The sequence below is a fragment of the Carcharodon carcharias genome, chromosome 3 (genome assembly GCF_017639515.1).
Source record: "Carcharodon carcharias isolate sCarCar2 chromosome 3, sCarCar2.pri, whole genome shotgun sequence".
NCBI lineage: Eukaryota > Metazoa > Chordata > Chondrichthyes > Lamniformes > Lamnidae > Carcharodon > Carcharodon carcharias.
The window spans coordinates 138506378-138524859 of NC_054469.1; the positions used below are offsets into that span (position 1 = coordinate 138506378).

The following is an 18482-nucleotide window of genomic DNA, read 5'->3' on the forward strand; positions in this document are numbered from 1 at the left end:
AGATGTCATAAACAAAAGTTCAAAGGGTTGTTGATGGTGGTGATACTGGCTAAAATTTCACTTCCCTCAATTTGGTCTGCTGCATTCGCTGCTCCCAATGCGATCTCCTCTACATTGGAGAGACCAAATGCAGACTGGGTGACCGCTTTGCAAAAGACCTTTGGTCTCTCCGGAAGCATTACCCAGATCTCCCTGTCGCTTGCTATTTCAACACTCCACCCTGCTCTCATGCCCACGTCCGTCCTTGGCTTGCTGCAACGTTCCAGTGAAACTCAACCGAGTAGGCACTTTGCAGCCTTCCGGACTTAACACTGTGTTCAACAACTTCAGATCATGAACTTTCGCCTCCATCCTCACCCCTTTTTGATCCCCTTTTTTCAAATATTTATTTTTTAATATTTATATATATTTCACCACATTTCTACTTCTCTTTAGTTCTGAAGAGTAATCTGGACTCAGAACGTAAACTCTCTCCACAGATGCTGTCAGGCCTGCTGAGTTTTTCCAGCAATCTTTGTTTTTGTTCTAAGGTAAGTTATCTTTCAGGGCTGCCATTTTGTTTTGCTGTTAATACTTTCAACATCATTGACACTGCTCATTTGAAAGAAGTAACTGGAGCACTGGGAGGCAATGTTGAGCAATGGAATGTTATTTTTAGCACCTGTTTCTGGAATTAAGATATTGGCCTGACTCCAGAGCCTGACTATTTTAATGTAATTTGTAATTTTAAAACTAAAGAAAGAAAATAGATAGACATTTGCCCCCTCTCCACATGAAGGAATATCCCAGCCAAGGCTTTCAAAGTCATATAAACTCATCTCCTCTGGAGATCTTCCCTCCATAGCTTCCAACCTCATAGTCTCCCAACCTCAGAGGGTCTGCTTCTACCTCCTACCCAAAATCCACAAACAGGACTGTCCCAGCAGACCGATCGTGTCAGCCTGTTCCTGCCCCACAGAACTCATTTCTTGCTGTCTTGACTCCATTCTCTCTCCCCTTGTCCAGCCTCTTCCCACCTTCATCCGTGATTCCTCTCTCACCCTACATCATATCAACAATTTCCATTTCCCTGGCCCCAATCGCCTCCTCTTCACCCTGGACATTCAATCTCTCTACATCTCCATCCCCCACCAAGATGGTCTGAGGGCTTTCCGCTTCTTCTTTGAACAGAGGCCCAAACAATCCCCATCCACCACTACTCTCCTCAGTCTGGCTGAACTTGTTCTCTCACTGAACAATTTCTCCTTAAACTCGTCTCACTTCCTCCAAATAAAATTTGTGACTATGGGTACCCATATGGGCCCCAGTTATGCCTGTCTCTTTACGGGGTATGTGGAACATTCCTTGTTCCAGTCCTACTCAGGCCCCCTCCCACAACTCTTTCTCCGGTACATCGATGATTACTTTGGTGCTGCTTCATGCTCTCATCTGGATCTGGAAAAATTTATTAATTTTGCTTCTAATTTCCACCCCTCCATCATTTTCACGTGGTCCATCACTGACACTTCCCTTCCTGTCCTTGACCACTCTGTCTCAATTTCTGGTGATAGACTGTCCACCAATATTCATTACAAGCCGACTGACTCCCACAGCTACCTCGACTACAGCTCTTCATACCCTGTTTCCTGTAAGGACTCCATCCCATTCTTTCAGTTCCTTCGCCTCCATTGCATCTGTTTTGGTGATGCCACTTTCCAAAACAGTTCCTCTGACGTCTTCCTTCTTCCTTAACTGAGGTTTTCCACCCACGGTGGTTGACAGGGCCCTCAACCGTGTCTGGCCCATCTCACGCATCCGCCCACACAACTTCCTCTCCCTCCCAGAACCATGATAGGGTCCCCCTTGTCCTCACTTATTACCTCACCAGCCTCTGCATTCAAAGGATCATCCTCTGCTATTTCCGCCAACTCCAGCATGATGTCACCATCAAACACATCTTCCCTTCGCCTCCCCCCACCCCTGGGCAGCTCTCCGTAGGGATCGTTCACTCCAGGACACCCTGGTCCACTCCTCCATCACCCCCTACACCTCAACCCCATCTCACGGCACCTTCCCATGCAACCGCAGAAGGTGCTACATCTGCCCCTTTACTTCCCCCCTCCTCACCGTCCAAGGGCCCAAACACTCCTTTCAAGTGAAACAGCACTTCACTTGCACTTCCCTCAATTTAGTCTACTGCATTCGCTGCTCCCAATGCGGTCTCCTCTACATTGGAGAGACCAATCGCAGACTGGGTGACAGCTTTGCGGAGCACCTTCGGTCTGTTCGCAAGCATGACCCAGACGTCGCTGTCACTTGCCATTTCAACACACCACCCTGCTCTCATGCCCACATGTCCGTCCTTGGCCTGATGCAATGTTCCAGTGAAGCTCAACACAAACTGGAAGAACAGCACCTCATCTTCCGACTTGGCACTTTACAGCCTTCCGGACTTATATTGAGTTTAACAACGTCAGATTATGAACTCTCTCCTCCATCCCCACCCCCTTTCCGGTCCCCCTTTTCCCAATAATTTATAATTTTTAAAAAATATATTTTTTCCCACCTATTTTTAAATTTATTTTGATCTATTGTTTTATCTTCACCTTTTAGCCCATTTCGATCCCTTCCCCCCACCCCACCCCCACTAGGGCCATCAGCCACTAGCTTGTCCTGCTTGCTACCCTTAATGTCCCCATTAGCACATTCCTTAGATAATATCACCACCGTCAACACCCCTTTGTCCTTTTGTCTATGATATCTTTGGCAATCTCTGCTTTGCCTCCACCTATCACTGGCCCTCTATCCAGCTCTACCTGTCCCACCCACCTCTAACTAGCTTATATTTCACCTCATTTCTCTATTTCCTTAGTTCTGATGAAGTATCATACGGACTTGAAATGTCAACTGTGTTTCTCTCCAAAGATGCTGTCAGACCTGCTGAGTTTTTCTAGCTATTTTTGTTCTTGTTTCACATAAACTGAGATGTGACTACTCTGATAGAATTTCTTGTCTTAGAGTCAAGAAAATTAAATTATTTTCTGGTATAGATTTGACTTTGTGTTACCTATTCAAGAAACTTTTTAGATTAGTGTTGCAATTAAAATATTACTCACTCGTTCTTTTTCAGTTTCCTCCTTGATCTTTCTCTTTTTATTCTTTGTGGTTTCCTTAAGACAAATGTACCAATCATTTTAAATCAGCTTTTATAAACTCTCATCCCCATTAAACTAAAGCATATGGTAAATAGTTCTACCTTATTATCCATGTCACATTCGGCCCGGGAATCAACTGAGGATTTTCTCACGGTACTATGCTTTCTCTTGCGTTTCTTCTTAACATGTTTCTTTTCATCCTGTAACAGATGTAACAATTTCTACACTTTAATACCAGATCAATTTAGCATTAAAAAATTTATTTGCGTTGATAATTGCACTACGTCAATTATCTATATTAATAGTTAGAATCAGACCAAAGGTTTAGTTATCATAACTCAAAGTGTAGCTAACTTTCACAAAAATTTTTATGTTGGCACCCAAAGAATAGAACAAATAGATGTGTATAACAAAAACACAGTAACATTTCAACTCAAACTTAATAATATTTCCTATATTACTTTATTCCACAGGCCATTTTCAAATGGGGTCAGAATTTTGTTTTTATTCACAATCTGTTTTATTTAAAAACAAATGTGTGCAATTGACTCAATCTTTTTCCAGAACAGTCCAGTTCTGGTCCAGCATCAGAAAGGAGCTCAATGCCTCAACAGTCAGATGCAATGGAGAGCTTCTTACAATAAAAGTGCTAATTGGAAAAAATACAGAAATTCTTCACATAAAATAAAGGGGAATGAGCTCAAGGTTCAGTGTTAAATGTTTAGAAATTGCTGGAGCATTGCTTATCACACCCTAACCGCTCAAATCAAGCTTTCAGTTTCCTCCCAGATATCTATTTTAGGATTGCACTTATCATGTCAGTTTACCGTTATCAATTAATTATATAAAAACAATGTTTTTCAGTAGAAAACAGTATGTTTTTAAAAAGGGAAGGGAAAATAAGCACCACAACATCCATTGTTTCTTCCTCAATAAGGGAAGGGTACATTGCTTGTTCCTAGATCTTTGCCAATCCCATTCCAGTCACCAAGAAATGCATGTAATCTCACAGTGGCTATTTTATCCCACCTTGTACAAAAGCATTTCAATAGAACAGAGCAAGAACTCAATAAAGATGGAATTAAAAGTGCAAAGCTACAGTTCACTAACTAATGACATAATGCCCCAATGTGGCAAGCAATGTGCAACTTTTACAAATTTAGCATCACTGCAATGTAAAATCAAGATCCAAATTGACACTGAAGCAAAACAATAGCAAGATTAACTCTCCCAAGGAGGTTCACTCTGCTTTGCTCCAGTCTCAGGTGTCCAAATCAGAATCTGGGTTCAGGCTGCCTTCGATATAACAGTATCATTGGTGAAAAGGCATAATACTTCACTCCAGTTGTGAATGCACTATTGAGTAAACTGAGAATTCAAGTTTTGATTAGATATGTTTTCACTACAAATAAAGCTTCAATATTATTTCTTACGGTGAGTTAATTCCATAAAAAATAATTTTGCTGCAGAGAAAACATCTAAAATTTGAATGAGAAAGGTTGTGGCGCTGGAATGTAATAAAATCAAATCAAAGGTAATTACTTCTCAAAACACTACAGTGGGAATAAAGTTTAAATTTCTTATTAAAATTCCTAGCAAATTAATCTCAGGTTCGATCCTCCAAAGACTAAGATTTTATTATCCCTGAAGCATTTTTAAATGAAGTGCATACATACAACTGTAGTCCTTGGAGGATCAAAAGAACAAAGGGAGTCTAAAATGGGATATTTTTAATTAAAATACTCCATTTCATTGGAAAACTATTATATATGTCTGAAAATGAGGTTTGACAATTTTTTAAAAAACAGACATCAGCTGGCACTGGGTCGGCTAGGATATTTGAGCTGGAATTTAGTTGGTGCAGTGGGGACATCAGCAGAGGGCTTGAAAACTGAGTCGGGGTTGCCCTCAGCTTGTGGGGGCTTCCGGCTGCATTTTCTGGCCGTCCGGCAAACAATTAATTATTGTTGAGTCTCCCGTCCCTCTAAAGGGCAAGAGCCTGTCTCCAAGAGCTGGCAGCCAAACGAAGGGCCTGTGGCTCAGCAGCAATATTAGCAGTGGCCACTTCTGGGACTGCACCTAGCTGACAGGATTGTATGGGAATAAGCTGCCTTTCCAGCCAGTAGGTGAGGTCTGGGGTCTTCAGGGTTAGTCAGGAAGATCCCAGCGAAGGACGTGGAAGCTGCTTAGGGTTGGGGGGGTGGTGTGTGTGGATACCACGAGGGTAGACATTGTAGCTGGGGTGCCCCAGGTCGGCCACAGAGTCCCTTATTTGAAGGGACATGCCCTGAGCCCCAAGGAGCATGCCAAGGTTCACAAGTGGTTTTCTCACGCATAAGATGTCAGCGGCAGTGGAAGAGGTTATTAATTAGTCTTTGGCAAGTAAGCTTGTCCTCTACCTTTCCTGCCACTGGTAAAGTGCCATGACAGTGGGAAGGCACAGGCACTTCATACCCGCTGCCTTCCATTGCCATTTTATGGTTCCCCACTCCCCACCACCTCCTAGCCCATCTCTAGAATCCCTAAGCCTCTGCAGTGACATCAAATGCAGACAGCAACACCATGCTCCTAATAATGGCTCCACAGGAAGCAGCAGAAACCCTGTCTTGCTGCAGGGTGCTTGGAAACTGAAACCACAACTAAAACAGTTCCGCAGCTCTGAAGCATTGTCAGGTTGGTCTGATCATAAACCCTATTTTCCTGTGCTACTGCTCCAGGAAATACAAGTACAATTCTCCTTATAAAATTCATCAAACCAACCTGGGAGAATGCTAGTTAAAAAAGAAACCAAGGGGAGGCAGTAGCATAGTGGTATTGTCATTGGACTGGTACTCCAGAGATCAGGGTTATACTTGGGGTACCTGGTTTTGAATCGCAGATGGTGAAATTTGAATTCAATAAAAATCTGATGATGACCATGAAACCATTGTCAACTGTTGTAAAACCCCATCTGGTTCACTAATGCCCTTTAGGGAAGGAAATCTGCCATCCTTACCGGGTCTGGCCTACTCCAGACCCACAGCAATGTGGTTGACTCTTAATATGCCCTCTGAACGAGGGCAACTAGGGTTGGATAATAAATGCTGGCCTAGCCAGTGATGCCCACATCCATGAACAAATAAAAGCAAACTAAGAGTTTAATAAAAATCAAACCAACATTTCATTTAATCCCATATTTTAAATAAAATATTGCGAGTGCTTTTAATTAAAAAGGTACTCACATTAACTTTTCATTCTTCCTTAGGACATCAATTTAATTTTGTGATGGATTCAAAACTGTTCTGAAATACTCACCTTATTGTCAGTGTCCGAAGAGCTGCTGGAAGAATCAGAGCTTGATGATGAGGAAGAAGATGAAGACGGCTTGACCAAACACAATAGAAGTACAGCTTGTGAGATTTATCATTCGTTTGATGTAAATTAGCAATTAAAGGCAAACAGGAATGAACTAAAGCAAATGAATAAGAATTTGAAGAAAAACTTTCTTTGAAAATTTGCTCACCCTACTTTTCTTCTTTTCCCTTCGTTTTTTCTAGGAAGGAAGAACAAAGAATTACTGAAGGTGGTGGAAATGGTTACAAGTATTGAAATGCACCTAAGTTTTCATTCATTTAAACGAATGGATGGAAAATCAGCTAGAAAAGCAAGTAGAGCAATAGGTTTCAGCATGTCACATGCCTAACTAACCACATGAAAATAACCCAGCAATTTCTTGTTTTTAAACTGCAGCCATGCTTTAGGCTGATGGCTTTAAAAAAATACCATCTCAAGTTCCTTCTTTGACTCATACACTGCAAGATTGATCCATTCCACTGATCAACTTTGACAATCCACAATGCTTTCAGTGGGTTATGTTACAATTTTGAGATGGTCAAGCACCAGAATATGTCGAGGGTTACTGCAGACACAAAAAATTGTACAACTGTTGTATCTGCAACTTGTAGAATGATATCATCTCCACTGTTTCTGGTTCAAATATTAATTTCAACATTTGATATCTGGAATAAATAGCTGTCAGGGGTAATGAGGACCACGTTGTTGTAAAGGCCCAACTGATCTCAAAAGCTCCCTTAGAGGAGGATGCCTGCCAGCCTCACCCAGTCTGGCCAATGTGCACTCAGTGACTCACTTCGACAGCACCTTCCAAACCTTTGATCTCTATCATCGAAAAGGAGAACGACAGCAGATGCATGGGAATGCCACCACCTGCAAGTTCCTCTCCAAGCCACTTGGAAATGTATCATTGTTCCTTCACCATTGCTGGGTCAAAATTCTGGAAGTCCCTCCCTAACAACAAAATTGGTGTAACTACGCCACATGGGCTGCAGTGATTCAACAAGGCAGCTGATCACCATCTCAAAAACAATTAGGGATGGGCAAGAAATGCTGGCCTTGTCAGCAACCCCCGACCCAAGAATGAATACACACAAAAAGCCCAATAACAGGTGGAGATGTCCTAGCTGGACAAATAGCATGAAGATTGCTAGTCTTTAGGTAAAGTCCAACACTACCCCTGCATACACTTCATGATTCTCAAGCTTTAGCTCTGTCCCTGAGAGAGAATGAAGAGTGTTAACACTCTTAACAATCAGAAGTTTTATGCAAGCAGATTTCTCAGTGTCTCAGTTGAGAGATTTAAACATGCTGGTGGGAGGCTGTGTATATTATGTCCCTGACAGGCCCACAAAAAAGACATTGAGCAGGACTAGGAGACATGGAAAGCAAACATAGGAAAAATACTGCAGATGTGGGAAAGTTTAAAGTTTTAAAGAAAACTTATGTTTAACAGCTTTGGGTCACTGAACAGTTAACTACTCTGCACAAAGCAACAGCTTAACATTTTCAAAGTAGGTAGAAAGTGATAAATGTCACAGAAAAGCTTTAAATCATGTTAACAGTGCATCTCAGCTCAGCTTTGGAAGAAGCCCCACTCTCTTATTATTTTAACAAGATAGGTTTTTCTTGAATAAAAGCTCTTTCTCTCAGACTTAGTTTAGGTCTTAATTTTGAACAGTTTGCAATGAGAACAAATGAAAACAAATTGAGATTGTGTAAATTAACTTCAATTAGGACCTTGCAGAAGATAGAATTTCATTCCATCAGGTTTAGTTCCAGCTCAAAGCAAAGTACAGATGTAAGCAAGTGTCACCTCTCTCTTTTTGGAAGAACTTTCATTTCCACCAAGAATCTTCTCTCTGTTTTTCTCAAGTTCTCTTCTCCATTTCTGAAAGCAGTAAAACAAACCATTGAGTCAAAAATAGGACACAACTGTCACATTACTATTAATTAAAGTACAAACTGTTGTTCAGAGTTTCTACATTGCTAACCATTCTAGTAAATCCCTGACACCAGTTACTTTACCCGTCCACTACACTGATATCACTGCTTATGTGTTTATTTCGTATTTGTGGAAGAATGTTCTTGAAATCATGCAGAAAACCTTTGCAGCAACCTTCAGTTGCAATCATATTTAAAAAGAATCATTTTCCATCTGTGTCAGTGGTTTATTAAGATCTGCATTTTATATTGAAGCAGTACGTATGGTAATGAATGTCACACAAAGTTGAAATTCTCATTTTTGCTGGAACAAAATACTAAGGTAGCAATTGTGCAAACTAATGCTATCAAATTAATAACTTGAATTGTGCAGTAAAAACTAGGTGAAGCTACCCATGCTTAATTATTGAAGAGTAAATGGCCTAGCAGCTTCTGGTGACTGGATATCCGCAACCAGGAAGTTGGTGTCCAAGTCGCCCTGTTCTTCCAGAAGCTTCACTGTAACAGCATCTTGCTGAGGAACTCAACACTGAACAGAAAAAGGAGTGAGGTTGCAGCACTTACACTTTATATACCTACTAAATTCGTCAGAAAAAGTTAGAGCTTTTCCATTCCAGTGCAAGCATTTTTTTTAAACCATGAAAAATCTTAATTACTGGCAAACAACCTTTCTGGCATTGAAAATTAACTTATAAATGTGGAGCCTCATTCTTTCAAATTGCAATTATTGTTGAAGATTTAAAATTTAAGACAATTGAAATTAATTTTTAAAAAGCATTGTCTTTGTTTCTTTTAGCTTTGTCCGTTAATCCTAACTTTCTTGCGTTTTGTGTACACAATTTTCCTTGAATTAACTATTCAAACTTACATTCCCTATTTCGGACTGTATGCCTTGGTAAGGATTCTTCAATCTAATTGGTTTAGGAAATACACAGCTGCTTGTCAAGTCCACACTGTTCCTGATCCCCTGTACATTCTGTGGCACCTAAACGCATTTCTAATTATAAGTTCCAGTGAAAAAGCCCATAGAAAATCTATGGGCAAGTCCAAGTCTAATGAATGGCTAGCAACATTCATTTACTGCTGACTGCAAAATACAGGCAACTTGTTGAAGCTACTTAGGACAGCATACTTAATCACCCAGGATCGTTCTTCCTGTATACAACAAACATTAAATGAATTTAATAAGTCACAAAACAACTTGAAAAGCTTTCAGGCTTATAATAATTATCCAAAAGTATTCAAAGGCAATGTACAAAGCAGAAAGCAAATGGCTTCATTTCAAACAAAAGGGCACTTCTATACTACCCAGGTGTATCACTGGGCTGGGGAGAGGCAGCGAGGTGGATGTGCCAAGGAGGTACCAGGTCAAACCAGAGATCACACATAATAGGAAGCACTGTTATAGTGACATAATTTTAATGAAAAATAATAAGATTTTTAAAAAGTTCAATATTAAAAAATGTAGCCATTCCAGAATGACTGTACCTTGAGGCTGCAGCAGTGGGTGAACAGGAGAGCACTGGCAGCAGGCACAGTGATTTTTTAAAGAAAAACAGGAGGCAAAAAATAGAGGGGTGGGGAGGGGAATAAGGATACACTGAAAAAAGTCTAAAAAAAAAAGTTTAAAAGTAAGACTTAAGAAAACAAGATAGCAGAGAGAATTTTGTAAATTAGGCCATGAAACTGTTCAAAACAGCGCCCAATAGCCAGAGCTTGCAATCACAGGCTAAAACACAAGATTTTTTTAAACCAACTATCAGAATAAAATGCCAACCATTGTGTGTCACACAGGTATTTCAGGCCACATTGATGCTTAACATTATAAATGCCATTTGCAATGCCACCTCCAAGTGCAAAAGGAATTGCATGTAGTTATAATGAGCTTTCAATGAAATGTGCTCCTGAGATACCAAACAATAAATCCTCTACAACATTAACCTTCAGAGAAAGAGCAAACAGTATAGAAAAATAAAGTACATAAAATCTGAAATTATATAAAGTGAATTAATTTACAGTTTGAACAAAAAAGTGCTTAATTGCAAGTAAGCTACTGGAACTCGGTATCTTTCAAAGAAGGTTGAGTCACCTTCTAAAAGTATTAACAAACCTCATTCATTTTCTCCTCAAAATCTGCAAGAGTTTTTGAACCTTTCTTCTTTTTCTCAAGCTGCTGTTTTAATTCTTCCCTGGAAGAATACAACATAAGTTATTAATCTTATTTTTCTGATCATGTACAGACCATGATTCAACAAATCTCTCAAAAGCAATGCCAAAGAAAATTTAGAGTAAATACTAAAGGAGAAACAAAGCACTCCCTCTAGATTTGGCTTCTCCTTTGACAGGCCACATTATCCAGTGCTTATATACAACCAAATGGAGGAGTAGAAGCACAAGCTTTTAACTGGAGCACAAAAACTCCAATGACTGCAACTCCAGAGAAAATGTTGGGCGGTTTTATAGTTTGTTTGCAATTAGTATCAAAAAAGTTAGATATGCAATATGCTTAATCCAATTCTGCTGCAGCAGTACAATTCCTCAACACCCAACAAAAAAGTGCATCCGAATTAAGTACTTTTCTACACAAATGGCCGAAGGGTTAAGTCCAAATATACATATTATATGGAAAACACTTAAGGTAGTGGTTTACTGATTTTTTAAATTCACATTTTTTCTCAAATTTTTCAATTTTTTGGTGGGGGATTTAGTTTAAATTCTTTTCATCTCCCGGTTAGTAGCAAGTGGCTACTAACAAGATCAATACTACACACTGCCTAGATTTACTCAGCTGTCCAACTCGGGTTCTGCTCTTCATAATCAACAGTGCTATTAATTAAATTGGTTCACAAATAGTTCAAGATTAGGATTTTCTTTAGTGTCTACTGAAAAGCAACTTTTGGATATGCACACTTGGTTACATGCCATTCAAAGCAGTGCTTTGAGGGAAGGGAGGTGGCAAAAATAAGCTTTCAAATCAAAGCACCATTTAGCTCATTAAATTGCTAGAATCCTAAACATAGTAAAGAATGCATTTTAATACTGCAGCATAGGTCACACTAGGCAAAGATGCATGAGTATAGCAGCTCTTCCAATGTTAGCACATAAGTGTTTCTTCCAAGTTGAATTGATGTTTTAAGAATTAATTTATTGTATTATAAAACAAGCTTCTGCAGATGTCTCAGCAAGCTAATTAATTGAATAGCTAAGCCACAGAGACCAGGAAGGTTCCTGGTGCAAATCACAGGCAGGTGCTGCATTAGCTAATAACAGACAGGTTCACTAAAACTGTGTGCCCAAAGAGAGGGGGAAATGAAAGAAATAGCTAGAATCCTGATTGCTATCCAATCATCCTTGCTGGGGGAAGCATGTTCAAATGTCAGCCAACAACAGAACTGGGGGGTATCTGCTGCAGACTGTTACTACATACAGTAGAGGCTCCAACACAATAAATATTGACTATGTGGAATGAGGTACTTTAGGGGAAAACTGGCGTGGAAATATTCTACATGAAGAACATTAGAAATTGAGATCACAAATCTAGCATGCACACTGAGATACAGAAATCTTGTGTCGTACAGGCATATCAATTTTTGGTGGCCTGAGATATACATTAAAATGAGGCAAAATTGGGAAAACACTAACTTTTAAATAATTAACCAAATCAGGGATCATATAATCTGTAATATAACTAGCAAATGTTGGAAAAACTCAGCAGGTCTGGCAGCTTCTGTGGAGAAAGAAACAGAGTTAATGTTTTGAGTCTGTAAGACCCTTCTTCAGGTCATATAATCTGTTACCTGTTTAGTACAGCAAATATAAATAGATCAGATTGCCATTAGATAAAGGGAAATAAACCTATACCAATACTTTTTCTTCAAAATACTGCATCTTTGTATGGACGACGACGTTGATGATATACTCACAATTCTTCACCATTTTTAAAAAAATGTCAATTTTCTTGCCAGCATGAAGACTCTAAAAGGTTTCAATCTCTACCAGGGTACTAAGTGATTCTAATTATGGTGAAATGATATCTGGACTCCAAGGATTAGAGTCACACCTTTCAGGAGTGAAATTAGAAAACACTTCTACACACTCATGGAAATCTCTTCGACAAACAGCAACTGACGCTAGATCAAATGCTAATTTTAAATCTGAGATTGGTAATACTTTTGGTCAACTAAATACTAAGGGATATGGGGCAAAGTCAGGTATACGGAGATGGTTCTTAGATCAGCTGTGATTCCGTTAAACAACAGGCTTCAGGGGCTAAATGGCCTATTTCTGCTCCTGTGGTGCAGATCCCTTCATCCCACCACTAGGAGAAGGCTGTGGTGTAGTGGTATTGTCATTGGACTAATAACTGAGACACCCAGGGTAATGCTCTGGGGATTGGGGTTTGAATCCCATCATGGCACATGGTGGGTTCAATTTGAAAAAAAATCTGACATTGAAAGCCTGATGATGACCATGAAACCACTGTCGATTGTTGTAAAAACCCACCTGGTTCACTAATGTCATTTAGGGAAGAAATCTGCTGTCCTTACCTGGTTGGGCCTACATGTGACTCCAGACCCACAACAATGTGGTTGACTCTTAAAGTGTCCTCTGAAATGGCCTAGCAAGCAACTTAAAAACAGAAAATGCTGTAAAAACTTAGACTCTTCTGAAGAGTCGTAAGGACTCGAAATGTTAACTCTTTTTTTTCCTCCACAGATGCTGTTAGACCTGTTGAGTTTCTCCAGCATTTTGTTTTTGTTTCAGATTTCCAGCAACTGCAGTATTTTGCTTTTATCTAGCAAGCCACTCAGTTGTACCTACACCACATGGACTGCAGCAGTTCATAATGGCAACTCACCACCATCTTCTCAAGAGCAATTAGGGATGGCAATAAATGCTAGCCTAGCCAGCGATGCTCACATCCCATGAACAAATAAAAAAGATGTTCCCCAGGAAATAATGAGGACAAATTAACTATCAAGCTACCAAGAGCTGTTCAAGCTTGGAAACCAGGATAGAAAATAAAATGACTGGATTCCAGTTTTAAAAATACCCCAATTTTTTGGCATTAGTTTTTTCTATTTTCAATGGAAAGGGGTGTACTTTGAATTAAGTCCCCTTTGTACTTGAACCCTAGATCATATCCAAGTTGGAAAAAATATTTCTTAATATAATTACGCCAGTTATGACTAAAAGGCACGCAATCATGTAATTTCGCCCTCTTCCCCACCCCCAACCCCCTTCAGTTTATAACTCCCCCACTGATCTACAGAAGTCTTCTTTTTCGGCAGCTGGCAGGGATCCTTGTTAAGAGTGCTTTTGCCACAGAATTTCTACACCAAAATAAATGACAGTAACGCAAAAGTAGTTGCAAAGTAGTCACTGTCTTTAAAATATAGAACGCTTACCAAAAAAATTTCAGTGTGACAGACTGAAACAGTAAATGGGTGATGCAAATCAGGCAAGTTTACACATTTAACAGCACAAGTTGTTATGAAACAGACGAATAATCCCAGCTGCAGCTCCTAGGATGCACAAAATATTCCCATGTGGTATGATGTGGAATTCAAATGAGATTATTTAGCATACTAGATGAAAGTCAACGCATGCAGCAATAACGATCAAGTATCCATTTTGGAAAGTCAGAATGACTGCAAGAAAGATTAAGCTAGAACCAAATTTATTTTCTTATTTTAATTGATTTGTGAATCAGAAATCATTTTAAACATACTTTTGGGACTAAATTGTAAATGTATCCATTTATTTGCAGTTTAAAAATAAAAATCAGTTTCAACAACAAAAATGCTTTCTAAATTAAGAGTTTGACAAGTTTCTGGAAAAATACCACATCAAGTAATATACATTGTACACATATATTACTTGCATTTATATAGTTCTTTGATATTGAAACATCACAAGGTACTCCACAAACTCATCATACCTCACTACAAATGAAAGAAATCTGAGCAACAATCAAAATTCAAATAATATTGCACAAGTGAAATAATTTTCTGTGTTTCCTACCAAGTAGGTCTTGGCCGACTCAAGTAATCTTGAATAGAAGGTCCTGAAGAAGGAGCAGGGCCTCGAGCTCTTGCAAGGGCTACTGGATTAACAAAGGCCTAAAACAGGAGGAATATTTAAACAATTGGAGCAAGGATTTATAAATATTAATTTTTGCAAACAATAAACAAAGGTGTTACAGGCCATCTGTTTATCCAAGTAAGATGACAATCGCTGTCCATTTATCTAATCTATGCTGTTGACTTAGCTTTTAAAAGGCATTTTTATAATCCGTTTATCTCACAGCTTTGTCTCTCATAATAAAAACATTATTGAAGCAACCAGTAAAGTTAACAAAATGTGAATTCCACTGAAAACATCAAGGCTTTTGAAAACAGATTATCCATCCTCTATGATGGTAACAGTCCCCACTGATAATGACAATCATGGGAGACACCTGCAGCTAGAATGACAAGATTCACAAATGTCTAGCTCCTTTAAATTTGTTTTAGCAATTTCAGAAAAAATGGATATACACAATCTCACACTTGTAGTTAACTTTTGTTGCTGAACATTCCCTGCAATATTAATGGGGCAGTGAGCAGTAAGGCAATCCTTTCCCTCACATGCAGATTCAATAGTATTAATTGCATAATTAGACATGATATATAAGAAATTACAATAACTACTACAAAACTGAGGCAAACTTAATTGTGACAGCATGTTTGAGTACTCTTATGATGCAAATTATCAATGCGTATTTGTGGAAACTTTTCTAGTTGTTGGGTGTGGCTTCTATACATTGTCTACATTTCGCTCAGGATAACTGCCTTATAACCTTCAGTTTAGTGGTAACTTTGACACTCTGCTGACTGAAAAATGCTAAGGCAGTCTATCAAAGGCCATGGCTGCTTTGTAGCCAAGGGGCGCCCATGCCCCATCAGGTACAGAACACTACCAGGTGTGACTGGTAGCTGTGACATAAATAGACTTGCTAACAAAAAGCAGTTGTGGACTGAATTCCAATGTCCCTTACTGTAGTGTGGCGGGATAGTTGGTGGTGCAGTTGTCTTTAAAATGCCAATGATGATAATGCCGAGGCGAGTGAAGTTGTTGTGAAGAAATGAGCAGCAATGCCCCATAACCCGACAGCTGACAAGAGCCAAATGGTAGCTGTGGGGCATGTGTCTTTGCATATAGACAGTGCGACAGACTGCAGCCTTAGCCATCCCAGTAGCTTCACCTTCATAAGCCACTGGATCACAGAATGTTAGAAGAGACAATGGTGGTGGTTCAGTGCAACCACTGCCACAATAATCCACTCTCACGATATGTATCAGTAAATGTAGGAGGGGTCAAAGATCCGTAGAGATGGGCGAGTGTCAATGAGGAAAGCATATTGATGCCAGTGGTCATAGTCAGACCTGCATGCAAGTTGCCCAGAATACGAGTCATTCAGTGCTGGATTTGAAGCAGCACTGTTTTTTTCATATTTGTTCTTCAGATGAGAGGGCCGCTGGCAAGACCAGCATTATTGCCCATCCCTAATTAGCCTTGAGAAGGAGGTGGTGAGCCGCCTCTTGAACCACTATAGTCCATGTGGTATAGGTACACCCAAAGTGCTTTAGGATGACAGTTCCAGATTTTGACCCAGCCAGGTGAAGGAACGACGACAGTCCAAGTCAGAATGGTGTGTGGCTTGTGGGGGTGGGGGAACTTGCAGGTAGTGGTGCTCCTATGCATCAGGTGCCCTTGTCCTTCTAGGTGGTAAAGGTCACGGGTTTGGAAGGTGCTGTCAAAGGAGCCTTGATGAGTTGCTGCACTGCATCTTATAAATGGTACACACTGCTGCCATTGTGTGCTGGTGGAGGGAGTGAAAGTTGAAGGTGGTGGATGGGTGGCAATCAAGTGGGTTGTTTTGTTCTAGATATGGAACTACATTCATCCAAGCAAGTGGGGAGTATTCCATCACACACCTGACTTGTGCTTTGTAGATGGTAGACAGGCTTTGAGGAGTCAGATGGTGAATTACTTGCCTCAGAATTCCCAGTCTCTGACCGACCAACTCTTGCAGCCACAGTATTTATCTATCTGGTTCAGTTAAGTCTATGGCCAATGGCAACCCCTAGGATAATGATGCTGGGGGAATTCAGCAATGGTAATGCTTTCGAATGTCAAGGGGAGATGATGAGATTCTTTCTTGTTGGAAATGATCATCGCCTGGCATTTGCATGGCACGAATGTCACTTGCCACTTATCAAGCCTGAATGTTGTCCACGTCTTGCTGCATATGGACACGGACTGCTTCAGTATCTGAGGAAATGTGAATGATACTCAACATAGTGCACTCAGCAAACATCCCCATTGCATATTGGAAGGAAGGTCATTGATGAAGGAGCTGAAGATGGTTGGCCTAGGACATTGCTGCAGGTATTCCTCAGGGCAATGTCCTGGGGCTGTGATGACTAGTCTCCAACAATCACAACCATCTTCCTTTGTGCTAGGTATGACTCCAACTGTGAAGAGTTTTCCCTGATTTCAACTGACATCAATTTTACTAGGGCTCCTTGCTGAAATACTTGGTCAAATGCTGCCTTGAGGTCAAGAGCAGTCATTCTCACTTCATCTTTGGAATTCCACTCTTTTGTCCACGTTTGGGCCAAGTATGTAATGAGGTCTGGAGCTAAATGGCCTGGGTCGAACCCAAATTGAGAATTGGTGAGCAAGTTATTGCAGAGTTAAGTGTTGTTCGATAGCACTGTCACCTTCATCGCTTTGCTGATGATCGAGAGTAGACTGATGAGGTGGTAACTGGCCAGGTTGGATTTGTCTTTTTTGTGGACAGGACATACCTGGGCACTTTTTCACATTATTGGGTAGGTGTCAGTGTTGTATCTGTACTGGAACAGCTTGGCTAAGGGCATGGCTAGTTCTGGAGCACAAGTCTTCAGGTACTACAGTTAAGGCCTACAGCCTTTGCTATATTTAGTGCCTTCAGCCATTTTTTGATATCACACTGGGTGACCGAGCAACCTTTCTTGCAATTACAAAGATCACCCTGAATGTGAAAGGGTTCAGGAAAGTTGTCCAAAATATTGCCTCCATTAACAAGGTAAATAAGTTACTCAAAATCAGAAACTAAGGAAGATTTTGAATGTTAACTGTGGAATGTTTGTACTTTGTTGGACAATTTGAGGAGGACAGTAATGGTCACCAGTTAGCTGGTTCGATGTGAGGTGAATTGGCTGCTGTGGTGACAAACGCTGGTGTAGTTCATACATTATTTTGGTGAGGATGCTCGGTGGAGAACATGGTCTTTCTTGAGTTGGGTTCGCAAATTTGCATTAACACGGTTGTCAAACTGAAGAATTTCCCAACGGCTATAAATGAACAGCTAATTATATGCAATTTCAACATTGTGTATTTATGCACGCAACTATGACAGGTCCAGAGGAGCAAAAAGGAAATTTCTACAATGAACTTGAGTTCATAAGAGTCATAGAATGGTTACAGTACAGGTGGTGGTCATTTGGCCAGTAGAATCCATGCTGGCTCTTTGCAAGAGCTATTCAGCCAGTCCCACAGTCCTGTCCTTTACCTATAATCTGCAAACTTATCATCTTCAGGTGCTCATCCAATTCCATTTTGAAAGCCACAATTGAATCTGCCCCCGGCAAGCTATCAAGCAAAGCCTTCCGCCTGCTACGTGAAAAATGTCGCCATGCCGTCTTTGGTTCTTAAGTCACCGTAAATCGGTATCCTCTGGTTCTTGAACCCTCTGCTAAAGGGAACAGTTTCTCTCTATTCTGTCTAGACCCCTCATGATTTTGAACACCTCGATCAAATCTTCTCTTCTCTAAGGAAAGGGACCCCAGATTCTCCAGTTCATCCTTATGACTGAAGTCCCTCATCCCTGGAGCCATTCATAGAAATCTTTTCTGCACCATCTCTCAGGGCCGAAAATGGCCGTAGACAAAAAATTCTGAAAATTATTAGCCGAAGAGGAGAAGGGCTGAATTTTTTTTTGTGACAAGCCCCTCTTCCTAAACACCGCCCTCCCCAACCTCA

General features: G+C 40.3%; 1 protein-coding gene across 11 annotated transcripts in view; it reads right to left on the reverse strand.

The window, feature by feature from the left end:
• Nucleotides 1-18482, reverse strand: part of fam133b (family with sequence similarity 133 member B) — a 106993-nt gene that overhangs the window by 83591 nt on the left and 4920 nt on the right. For 9 of the 11 annotated variants that reach the window (XR_005942623.1, XM_041184265.1, XM_041184264.1 and 6 more), the window contains exons 2-8: nucleotides 14436-14533; nucleotides 10522-10600; nucleotides 8284-8358; nucleotides 6637-6666; nucleotides 6429-6497; nucleotides 3236-3334; nucleotides 3096-3149 (exon numbers count right to left, since the gene is read on the reverse strand). Coding sequence is in view for 10 of the 11 variants with exons in the window: in XM_041184265.1 (XP_041040199.1) it covers nucleotides 3096-3149; nucleotides 3236-3334; nucleotides 6429-6497; nucleotides 6637-6666; nucleotides 8284-8358; nucleotides 10522-10600; nucleotides 14436-14533 (504 nt within the window). In the remaining variant the exon portion in view is untranslated. The remainder of the gene's footprint in view (nucleotides 1-3095; nucleotides 3150-3235; nucleotides 3335-6428; nucleotides 6498-6636; nucleotides 6667-8283; nucleotides 8359-10521; nucleotides 10601-14435; nucleotides 14534-18482) is intronic. The other 2 variants (XM_041184267.1, XM_041184266.1) reach the window with 2 other exon arrangements.